Below are 12601 nucleotides of genomic sequence, written 5' to 3' on the forward strand. Positions count from 1 at the left end.
GATGAAGCTTGTGTGAATGATTCCAGCTCAAAGGGTCACTGTGAGGCAAATTAACTACAAACTTTGTGATCGACAAATATTTCCTTGAAAATGTTAAGACCTGCAAAGGAGTTTGACTCTGCCCATTAAAAAAAAATGATTGTGAAACAATGATATCCATCAGTCTCATTCTTACAGGACTGCTGTATTTGTAGGGAACCGCGGTCAAACCCTTATCCAACATGGAGAAAATATAGAATTCTGGCAAAGTTTCTCAGGAGTTGCACACCAACCACAGTTACTCAACAACACCTCATCCAGGATGCAACAGAAGAACCCAGAACAAAAGCTCTGTAGACCTCACTGCATCAGTTAAAGGAGAAGTTCGGTTTTTTACACTTTAAGCCCATTTTCTGTAGTGTCCAGGATGAAATCGAATGATCGACACCAAAAGTTTGACAATTGCTCCTGTCTCTGCTTTTTGGCTCATTTAGAATCACCCCCTGGCTGCTTTAGAATGGCTTGCATAGAGCATGTCCGATAATGTCCTTAAAACAACCTTAAACGTTCTTTTTTTAAAATATGCTACTCACCGTGTCGTCAGCGCTGTTCAATGACGTTCCAAAAAAAGTTTCGTAAAGAAAAAACGTTCCTGTAGTGTTTTATTTAGCATTTTGTAAATCCCATTGAGTTCTGTTGGAATAGTCAATATTCCCCTGCCACCGGAAACGGAAATGGGGCCTGTTTACACAGTTGTAGTCTTTTCGCTTCACTCTGTGTACTCCGACGTCGAGGTGCTAACGTCTCTGTTAAACACTTTAAAAAACTCTGAAAATGGAATACGAAAGGTGGATTCTTGATTCTCGACGTCGGAGTACACAGAGTGAAGCGAAAAGACTACAACTGTGTAAACAGGCCCCATTTCCGTTTCCGGTGGCAGCGGAATATTGACTGTTCCAACAGAACTCAATGGGATTTACAAAATGCTAAATAAAACACTACAGGAACGTTTTTTCTTTACGAAACTTTTTTTGGAACGTCATTGAACAGCGCTGACGACCCGGTGAGTAGCATATTTTAAAAAAAGAACGTTTAAGGTTGTTTTAAGGACATTATCGGACATGCTCTATGCAAGCCATTCTGGAGCAGCCAGGGGGGGATTCTGCATGAGCCAAAAAGCAGAGACAGGAGCAATTGTCAAACTTTTGGTGTCGATCATTCGATTTCATCCTGGACACTACAGAAAATGGGCTTAAAGTGTAAAAAACCGAACTTCTCCTTTAAGGTCAGTGTTCATGCTTCATGAGAAAGACTGGGACAAAGAGGTCTAAATGAGAGAAATCCAGAAATATCTGACATCCTCAATAATCATATAAAGTAATAAATCAGCTGAAGAGAAAAAAAAAACTTTCTGAAAGTTCTAAATCCCATTAAATCGAGCTTCGAAAATAACATTGCATTTCAGCAACTGAACATTAACAGCCCAACATATTGAGGATGGTGACCTTTCTGAACCTGGAGAACTTGCTGTAGAACTTGCTGTAGCTGATGGACTAATTAATTATGTTCTCTCACAGAACACCCTGAGGGTGAATGGCTATCATCTCTTGACTGTGTGTGGAGCTGTTGCAGCTGTCCAGAGGAACTCCATCTGAAGTTAAGTTATTTTCTCTGTGATATCTCTGTATCTGAGTAACTCTTAACTGACTACTTTAAAACATAGCACCTTCTGCTGAACTTTTCTACTGAGCACTTGTCAGTTTCACACGGTTTTATTTCTGATAGCAAGGAGTAGCTAGCCTAAGTTAGCGCTAGCTTAGCATTGCTATGGCTTCTCTCTCTCCCTCCCTTGACTCTTTTCCAACTCTTCCTTCTTCCTCTCCTCTCTCCTGCTCTCTGTGTCAGATGTTCAGTTATTCCTCTGCCTCCTTTAGTGATAATGGGATGTGTAATAAGTGTAGTATTTTTGTAGCTTTGGAGGCGAGGGTGTCAGAGTTAGAATCCAGGCTTCAGGCTGTTGAACATCCAGGAGTTAAAGTAGGCCCCCCACGTAGCTGTCCTCCAAAAGTGCCTGAGCAGCCAGGCGATTGGGTAACTGTACGCAGAAAGCGTAGTCGTGGATCTCTGCCCACTGGTCACCACCAACCCGTTCACGTTTCTAACCGGTTTTCCCCACTCAGTGACACACACCCACTGAGAAGCCCACTCTGGTGATTGGCAGCTCCATAGTCAGAAACGTGGCATTAGAGACACCAGGGACCATAGTCAAATGTTTGCCGGGGGCCAGAACGGGCGACATCAAATCCTACCTGAAACTACTGGCTAAGGATAAGGTTAAATACAGTAAGATTGTTATTCACGCTGGTGGTAATGACACCCGGTTACGCCGATCGGAGGTCACTAAAATTAGTGTTGCTTCGGTGTGTAAGTTTGCCAAAAAAATGTTGGACTCCGTAATTTTCTCTGGTCCCCTCCCTGATCTGACCAGTGATGACATGTTTAGCCGCATGTCGTCATTCAACCGCTGGTTGTCTAGGTGGTGTCCTGAAAACAACGTGGGCTACATTAATAATTGGCAATCCTTTTGGGGAAAGCCTGGTCTGATTCGGAGAGACGGCATCCATCCCACTTTGGATGGTGCAGCTCTTCTTTCTAGGAATCTGGCCACATTTATTAGTCCTCCAAAACCCTGACCACCCAGGGTGCAGACCAGGAAGCAGAGTTGTAGTTTAACACACATCTCTGCAGCTTCTCTACTGTTACCCACTCTTTACTCCATCCAGACAGTGTCTTGCCCACGACCAAAATCTAATAAATTAGAAAAGATTCCCAAAGGAGTAAATCATGATAATCTAATTAAAATCAAAATAACTTCAATTGGGGAAAAAGTTAAAACAATTAAATGCGGTCTGTTTAACATAAGATCGCTTTCCTCTAAAAGTCTGCTAGTTAATGACTTGATTTGTGATAATCACATTGACTTGTTTTGCCTTACAGAAACCTGGCTGCAGCAAGAGGATTATGTGAGCATAAATGAGGCAACTCCTTCAAGCTATTTAAATTTTCACATACCCAGAAGTTCTGGGCGAGGAGGAGGAGTAGCAACAATCTTCCAGTCTGACTTACTGATTACTCCCAAAACAGTTAATACCTACAACTCTTTTGAACATTTAACCCTTAATTTCCCTGATCCAAATTTCAAGGCAAGAAAACCTCTTCTTTTTGTAACTTTGTATCGTCCACCAGGTCCCTACTCTGAATTTTTAGATGAGTTTTCAGAGTTCCTTTCTGATTTGGTATTAAATACTGACAGGGTCATCATAGTGGGAGATTTTAACATCCATGCTGACATTGAAGGTGATAGCTTAAGAGCAGCCTTTAATGCTATCTTAGACACTATTGGCTTTGTTCAAAATGTGAATAGTCCCACACATTCTCATCTTCATACTTTGGATCTTGTGCTGACATACGGCATAGAATGTGAAGAAATAACAGTATTCCCTCACAACCCTGTCCTCTCTGACCACTTTCTAATAACCTTCAGGATTACTTTAACAGAGTTCTCCTCCCCCAAAAGAAGGTTCAATTTTAGTAGATCTTTATCAGATAGTGCAGTTATAAATTTTAAAGAATCTGCTTCACTTTCTCTCTCCTCTGTGTCACTGAGCAGTGCTGCAGAGTGCAAAAGCATAGCTTATTCCCCTTCACAGGTTGATGATTTTGTTGATGGGGTTGCTAGTTCTCTGCGTACTGCCTTAGACAACGCAGCTCCTTTGAAAATGAAAACCGTTAAAAATAGAAAGCTTGCTCCTTGGTTTAATGCAGAGCTGCGTACTTTGAAGCAAAATGCTAGGAAACTGGAGAGAAAATATCACTCCACAGGCCTGCGGGAGTCCTTCCAAGTCTGGAAAAATGGTTTACTGCTGTATAAGAGGACCCTTTGTAAAGCAAGAGCAGCATACTTCTCCTCATTAATAGAGGAGAATAAGAATAATCCTAGATTTCTTTTTAATACAGTTGCCAAACTCACCCAGAGCCATAGCTCTGTTGAACCGTCCATTCCACCTGCTCTTAGCAGCAATGATTTTATGGGATTCTTTATAAGTAAGATTGATCTTATTAAAAAAAAGATCATAAGCACTCCTCTATCTGCGATTGTACCTGAGTTAGTCATGGAATCTGAACCGGGTTTAGACTGCTTTGATCCAGTTGAACTTTCTGAATTAGCAAAATTGTTGTCCTCATCTAAGCCTTCAACTTGTATGTTAGATCCAGTTCCAACCAGGTTATTTAAGGAGGTATTCCCTTTGATCTCCTCCTGTATTTTAGATGTGATTAATCTATCTCTGTTACAGGGATATGTACCAAAGGCTTTTAAGGTTGCTGTAATTAAACCTCTGCTTAAGAAACCGTCTCTTGACCCAGATGACTTGGTTAATTATAGACCTATATCCAATCTTCCTTTCTTATCCAAAATTCTTGAGAAAGTAGTTGCCAAACAAGTTTGCGATCACTTACACCATAATGAACTTTTTGAAGAGTTTCAGTCTGGCTTTAGAGCTCATCATAGCACTGAAACAGCTCTGGTGAAAGTCACTAATGATATTCTCATGGCCTCAGATAATGGACTTGTATCTGTGCTCGTCCTGTTAGATCTTAGTGCTGCATTTGATACAGTTGACCATAATATTCTTTTAGAAAGACTTGAATATTTTGTTGGAATTACTAGACTGGTTTAAATCTTATCTATCTGATCGAATTCAGTTTGTTCATGTTAATGACAAATCTTCCACATGCTCACAGGTTACCTGTGGAGTACCACAGGGATCAGTGCTAGGACCAATTCTCTTTACTTTATACATGCTCCCAATTGGTAGAGTTATTAGACAGCATGGGATTAATTTCCACTGTTATGCTGATGATACCCAGCTATATCTGTCTATAAATCCAGATGAAGCTAACCCATTACATAAATTACAGGCATGTCTTGAAGACATAAAAACCTGGATGACTCTTAACTTTCTGCTTCTGAATGCAGACAAAACAGAAGTTATAGTCTTTGGACCAGAGTCTCTGAAAAAGAAGCTGATTAGCCAGTCACTTCATTTGGATGGGATTAAACTGATTTCAGATAATAAAGTAAAAAATCTTGGTGTTATTTTTGATCAGGACCTGTCATTTAAATCCCATATCAAAGAGGTTTCTAGAATATCCTTCTTTCATCTGAGGAACATTGCAAAAATTAGAAATCTCCTGTCCAGGGGTGATGCTGAGAAACTAGTCCATGCATTTGTTACTTCAAGGCTGGACTATTGTAATTCTTTACTATCAGGAAGTCCACAAACTGTAGTTAAAAGCCTTCAGCTGATCCAAAATGCTGCAGCCAGAGTTCTAATGAAAATTAAAAAGAGAGATCATATCTCGCCTATCCTGGCTTCTCTTCATTGGCTTCCTGTTAAATCAAGAATAGAATTTAAAATCCTCCTTCTCACATATAAAGCCTTAAATGGCCAAGCTCCATCTTATATCAGAGATCTGATTGTTCCTTATGTTCCTAACAGAGCACTTCGCTCTCAATCTGCAGGTTTACTAGTGGTTCCTAGAATTTCTAAAAGTAGAATGGGAGGCAGATCTTTTAGTCATCAGGCTCCTCTCCTGTGGAACCAACTACCAGTTTTAGTCCGTGAGGCAGACACCCTGTCTACTTTTAAGGCTAGGCTTAAAACTTTCCTTTTTGATAAAGCTTATAGTTAGAGTGGCTCAGGTTATCCTGAGCTATCTCTATAGTTATGCTGCTATAGGCTTAGACTTTTGGAGGACATAGGGACCCCCATTTCATCATTCTGCTTCATTCTCTCTCTGTTCTCCTATTCTGCAGAATCTGTTAGTTCAATCTCTAACCTTCTGCTCTCTCTGCTTTTCCTCAGAGTAGCTTTGCCTCGTCTGTTCCTGTTTGGCTGTGACGTCATCCTGGAAAGAAACATCAGCTGTGCTGCTTCCATCAACACCCTTGTTTATAGATGTTGGAGATCGGCCTGTTTTCCAGTGTGGTCCTGTTTCTCTGACCGTGACTGAGTGGATGTGCTCTCTTCGTCCTCTGGAATGGGAGCTGGCTCGGAGCTCGTCTGCCTGTCTGTGTGTTTCCTGGACGGGGCCACCTTTTACAGCTGCCTTCTGTATCTCTGCTTCTGTCTCCTTGAACCCCAGTCGGCCTCGGCAGATGGCCGCTCACACTGAGCCTGGTTCTGCTGGAGGTTTCTTCCTGTTAAAAGGGAGTTTTTCCTCTCCACTGTCGCTACAAGCATGCTTAGTGTGAGGGATTGTATTTGAGTCAATGAGTCAATGCAATCAACTGGTTTTCCTTAGACAGAAAACTTTGTATCAATTTGACTGTATGATCTGGTTGAACTGTAAAGTGCCTTGAGATGACATGTGTTGTGAATTTGGCGCTATATAAATAAACTGAATTGAATTGAATTGACTGAGCTCTTGCATTACGTAGGAAACAGGACAGCAATTTAAGGAACACCATATTAGACCACTAAAGGACCAAAAAATTGTTAAACCTGGACTCCTATCCAATTAAGACCCTCTGGGATGACCTTAAATGGGTTGTCCTTGGTTAAAAAGTCTCCATTGTGCCGGAAATAAAACATTTCTGCTAAATAAATTGGGACAGAATTTTTCAACAGTTATATTAATGACTATCAAACAGTTATCAGAATGCTTGAAGGCAGTAAATGCTGCTAAGTATGTATTAAGTTTTTCACAAAAGATCTGGTTTTTCGAGCATTTTGCTTAATAAATGAACTGAAAAACTTACTAAGATTATAATTGTCTTGTATTGAATGTTGCTTGATAAAATTAAACATTTAAGTGTGACAAAAAAACCCAGCAGAGGTATGTAATGGGAAGTGTTTTTAAGACTGATCTTCTTTAATAGGAAAGTTATTTGCCTTCATAACGAGAAGGAAAGGGGGTTGATTTAAATACGCTCAAGTTTTTTTTCCTTTTCAGTGATGTAGATGTTTTATGAGCATACAAACACTTCAATTAATTGGATATGTGCCTAAAAAAACTGTTTATATAAAAAAGGAAACTTCTGTGTGATTGCCAAGGCTATTCCGTTCAAATTAAAACAGGGGTAAGAGTTTTACTATCATTGACAAAATAAAACATAAATGAATGAATAAATAAACCTTATATTTACATGACTGTTACCAGACCCTTGCTATCCCAGAGATTCATGTTGTAGCCATTCCCAATTTACCAAACATATCTAATCCCTGTTTAAGCAGCCTGTGTTGGCACGCTCAAAGTAGGAGGTGTGTTTTAATTTGCACTCTAGACTGTTTCATTGATCAGAAATGCCTTAATAATTTCAAGCTAAATGAACTATACTTTTGGAAATGATATAAACACTTTCTGCATTCTTATACTCACTCATAAAAAGTTGTCCAGCCGATCTCTGACGTCTTGGTAGCCAGCAGGCCGTTATTACCGTGGTAAGTGAGCAGAACCAGCTCCTGACCCTGCGCAGTGAGAGTTTTCAGGCCACCATTGGTGCCCATTGTCAGCCAGATCACCTGGTTGTCAGGAGCGACGATCCGCACAGGCATGCGATTGGCGTCCCTTCGGATTCTCAGAGTGTTCCCGCTGCTGTCAGTAACAGCCGTGATGTCGTTCTCTGTGCTGTAGCTGAAAGTGTACTTCAAGTCTCCGGTGAGCAGGCTGGCGGTGTGTTGGTGGGTGCCGTTACTGTCAAACATGTAGAGTTCCTGGGCATCAGGGGAAGCCACCTCATACGCGCTGCCGCTGGAAGTCAAAGTTGGCCCGTTACTAGAGATGGCGCGGATACGGATGTTCCCCAAGTCTGCCACATATAGGGTTCCATCTGGAGCTGCCACTAATGAAGAAGGACCATTCAGCCTCGCGTCCTTGGCATAGCCATCTCCTGTCTGATAGCAGTCGCAGTTGGCATCATTCTTGCAATCGCAATCAGAGGGAGCTCCAGCCAAATGTGTTATCTCCCCATCCACAGAAACCTTCCGGATCCTGCTCATCTTCCTTTCGTCTGTCTCTGCGATGTAGATTGCTCCGTGATAGGATATGGCAATGGAAACGGCCGACTCTAGAGGGGTTAAATGTGCTCTTTGTCCCCCAGCTACACCTCTCTCCAGGCCAGCCAGCGGACAGTGGACCGGTCTGCCTGCCGCAATACTGACTTGACCGTTCTCTGTTATGCGCAGAACTATGTTGTTGTCCAGAACATACAGGGAGTTGTCCATGGGGCTTACTGCTAGATCTGTGGGCCACTCCAAAATCACCTGGAATACAGAAGACGCTGAAATTAGTGGATTTAATGAAGAGAGAAAGAACACCTTTTTTATAGGATGTAATATATTATATGAGCAACAGCGTTACATAAAGTTATTATTTCTATAAACTTTTATCACACACTCAAAAACACAATTTGGCAATAAATGTGGCCAAAAATAAGATGAATGTGGGCAGACTACATCTGAAAAGTGACAGATGTTTTTGTGTCAAGATAGAAAAATGAGATCCAGAAAAAAATTACAAACCCTGGCCTCTTTCTACCCTTCACTAAGATTGCTGTGAATGGCAGATTGTCAGTGTCAGAGTGTGATAGAGAAGGTTTCACACTGAAATCTGTAAATCATTTGATGAAAATGGTCTATGAGGGGGATTTTTATAAAGCATACTGAGGGCAATTCACAATATTACCTATACATTTAATTTTATTTCACACTTGTAAATTATTGTATTTTATTGGGTTTTAATTTTCACATTTTCATTTTTAAATGAAATTGCCCTTTTCTCTATTTCCTTTTTGCTAGCACTATAGAATCCCCATAAAAACACTAAAATTTGCGGTTCTAATGTTATAAAATGTCATGTGGTTTTAGGGGTATACATACTGTATTTCTGGAAGGAAGCGTACAGAAATAATGATACTGGCATCAAATTAGAGACAGGAAAAACAGCTTAAGGTTTAAGTAAGTCACAAGTCTGATGTTTAAATCTTTATTTCCATCCAGCAAAGATTTCTAACAGACCATAAGTTATTCTTGTCATAAAAAACAGCTTAAATTCAGTTTCTGGGCTGCTGTTTGGATAAAAGCGAGCTACCTGGAGGAGATTAGATACGATAGAGAATGTAAAATTTATCTTTCACTTGCAGGACTGTCTTTTGTTTACAAAAGCCGAAATAGAAGATTTTAAAGAGCCAGAAGGAACCGTGTATAAATATAGATCCTATGAGCTCATAAAGGTGTTATGTTGTGTGGGTGCCGTATAAAAAGGTAAAAGATAGACTTCCCTCTCAACAATGAAACCGGGGCATTAAACCTTTTTTCCTGTGCAGAAGTTAGTTCCCTTAGGAAAAAAAAAATATATATATACAGAAGTCTGGACAAAAACTTTGGTAAATTCACTATCTTTGACCTATAAATTGACAGTCATGTCTCAATGACTGCATGATTTATGATGTTCTGCAACTGCATGTAGTTAGATGACTTATAGATTCAGTTGTTTGCTCTAGATTTCCAAGGATGATGAAGCAAATGGAATACAAAAGCACATTTTACTTCTTATTATTTTCTAACAAATCAAAAACAATGATTTTTTCCACTCTCCCAGTTTCCATACAAGTTTATGGATTAAATGACACAAGATGCTGGTATTCTTTTGTTAGCTAGTAAATAAAGGTGGGTTTACTTTATAGATAGAAAAAAGTTGTTTCTCACTGAAAAACAGACGTCAACTATCTTCTAGACAGGATCAATTGTGGTTCATAAGACTTTCACAATGATAGAAACTTTAAACCTTTCAAATTCCCAACATCCATTTATGAAATACACATCTATTCCAAAACTTCTAATATATTATTTAACGTCTCTGACTGAATGATTGGGAAAACTGATCTATTTATTTCGATGGCTTTAATCTCCATGGTGTCACATGTTTTAGTAGATATCAGCCTCAGTAAATGAGCATGTCTTATACCAGAACATTAAGCACCCAATTAACACCTTCCTGCTCCATTTATGCTGTGCAAATTGGTGGTGCAACCTGAAAGAAAAGCTGCACACGGGCATCAGTAACATAAATCAGAATAAATCAAAATGACACGAAAGAAATGTCGCTCGCATTTAAAGTGATGGTATAATTAATCACATCTTGTAGAACATTAAGTGAGCCAAAGCCGAAATCTTCACTACCCATTAGTCTGATTTTTAACATACTTTTATTTAGCTTCCTTTTCTAACTGTAAAAAATGACTTGAGATACAATACTGTGTCCTAAACCATCCAAACACTCCTAATTCTTGTTTATTCTGACCAGTGATTAATAAAAAAAACAATCCCTCTAGGGCTGCTGCTAGTTAAATTGCTCTGAAAGAGATCTTCACCCGGTTGCCTGGGGACCACACAGTCCTGCCAATGTCTTGTCTAGGCTGATTCATGCCAAGTAAGTTGGTTAATAAGCAAAAAGTAATAAGCTTAATGCGTTATGTTCATGTTCTCTCATGTTTCCAGTCCTAACAAACAAATACTAACTGCTTTCCCCTTTGCTCACTAGGAAAATACAATATCAACTGATATGAAAACCTATCTGAATTTTATTTTTATGATGTCTGTTTTCTATGGCGTAACATTTATTTCAAAACACCCGTGAGCAAAATGAAAATTTTCCTTCGCGCAAGGGGAAAATCAGTCCAAGGGCAGAGATGTTTTCGAGAGCGCAGCCACTCTTGAGCGTGGCAGCTGGATAGAAAGTCGTGCGTGCTGTGAGATCCTGATCACGAACCCGAGCGTGCGTGGGAGGAGCTGGTGCACGTGGACAGTGATTTTCTCCTCTGGAAGCGGCGGTTTCTCGTGCATGTGTGATTTTGTTGTGCGGTGGTAGGTAAACCATGCACAGAAGTAGTTTAACATGCATATGAGTATGATTATTTTGCCTCTGGGCGTTTTGAAATACATATGACGCCATAGTTTTCGTCATTTAATGAGGTAATACAGCAGTATGTGAGTGTGCTTCATGTAAGCTAACCTAATTAATAAACAACATGAATGCTGTAGAAACATTTTCCTCCATCCTTCTTCATTTTAACTCATAATAAGCCAGGTGATGTTTAATCATCCTCTCACCCTTGGTGAAGTCTTAGCTTCTCTTCAAATTTGTAAAAGCTAAGTTGTTATATCTGGCTTTAAATGGAGGCAAACCACCTGTCACATTCTGTTTTTTTATGAAAGAAAATATATAAAGAACTGCTACTTATATTTTTTTGGTTTTATTTCAGTTGCATCATTCATAAGATTGTTGCACTTTCACCATATTTGAACACTAAAATGATATTGACTCAATCGAATTAGATGTAAACTAAATAAATTCCTAGAATTACAAAAATCACCTTAGCTTAAGTGCTTCGTCTTTGAGGAAAGGGTTATTAAGAGGCTCTATGGAAGCTCTGGAGGAGCGCTGAGTGAGGTAATGGTAGTTGATGTGAAAGCTGACGCAAAGTAATGAAAACATTATATTAGCAGAAGCACTTCAAAGTCGGTTTATTGGAATGCACGTCTTTACTTCATAGAGGAAAAACTTTCAAACAAAATCATTCTTTTAATTCATATGGAGTTACTACTGTCTAACACAGCTGATATTTTATCTACAGTATGTTTAATTTAGCTTTTTTTTTTATCTGAATTCTTCACAACAATTACACCATTTATGTGTAAAATATAAAGAAAATACACATTTCATTCCTAAAAACAGAGTTAATAGATAGATATTTGAATCATTTGCTTTATTAATTTATGCCAAATAAATCTATTAAACATGTCTGTCCTAACTAATCAAATTACATAACCCTGATAATCAGTGGATGAGCTTTAATTTATTAAAAATCTGTTCCTTTTGGTGCTGAACTAAGGTTAACTTTGTTTTCTATGGGTTTTTCTTTTTGTAATTTAGGAGCCATGTTTGTTTTTCCATGATGATAAAACATCTCTTTAGTAAAATAGAGCCGTTAGCTCAATGCTTTGTCATGAGCTTAAACAGTTGCAACAATTGCATTTCCAACCCCAGAAGCAGTAAAAAGAATAATGGTGTGAAAGTATTCACCTTAGTGTGATAAAGTCTGTTTTATTGCCTTTTTCCTTCATTTCTCATCCTAAATCAGCTCCCAAATCTCTCAAGCAGCACGTCAGAGACAGATATGGGTGTGGGAGCCTATTTTTTAGGTTCCAGTTTTAGAATCATTTAGGGCCAAGCATTTACGTTTCCTTTTTTTTCTTAAGGTAGTTTGAAGCTTTTTTTGGGCAAAGCCGCCAACAGTCCTGTTTTGCCAAAGAAAAAAGGTTTTATGAGCTTAGCAAGCAGCAGCTTCTGAGTTTTCCCTTATTATCATGTGCTGTGCAAGTGTCCTCAGTGATGACAATTACTTGTGGAACACTAAACACTAATTCAGCACCGGCTGCATGAGAGCACGCCCCCCCCAACTAAGTAATTATTCTTTCCAACTTTTAATTGGCTTGAGATGAAAACTCCCCTCTTTTTGGACCTGAAGTCTGTTATTGGTCTAAAAATCTCACCCTAG

The 12601-nt window shown here is 39.3% G+C and overlaps 1 protein-coding gene across 7 annotated transcripts in view; it reads right to left on the reverse strand.

The window, feature by feature from the left end:
* The window catches only part of si:dkey-237h12.3 (teneurin-3), a 221607-nt gene that overhangs the window by 12339 nt on the left and 196667 nt on the right, over positions 1-12601 (reverse strand). For all 7 annotated transcript variants that reach the window (XM_038269103.1, XM_038269102.1, XM_038269109.1 and 4 more), the window contains one exon: positions 7423-8306. In XM_038269103.1, the coding sequence (XP_038125031.1) occupies positions 7423-8306 (884 nt within the window). The remainder of the gene's footprint in view (positions 1-7422; positions 8307-12601) is intronic.

This window comes from Cyprinodon tularosa, unplaced genomic scaffold, assembly GCF_016077235.1.
Source record: "Cyprinodon tularosa strain WSP-4 unplaced genomic scaffold, ASM1607723v1 ctg72, whole genome shotgun sequence".
NCBI classification, from domain to species: Eukaryota; Metazoa; Chordata; class Actinopteri; order Cyprinodontiformes; family Cyprinodontidae; genus Cyprinodon; species Cyprinodon tularosa.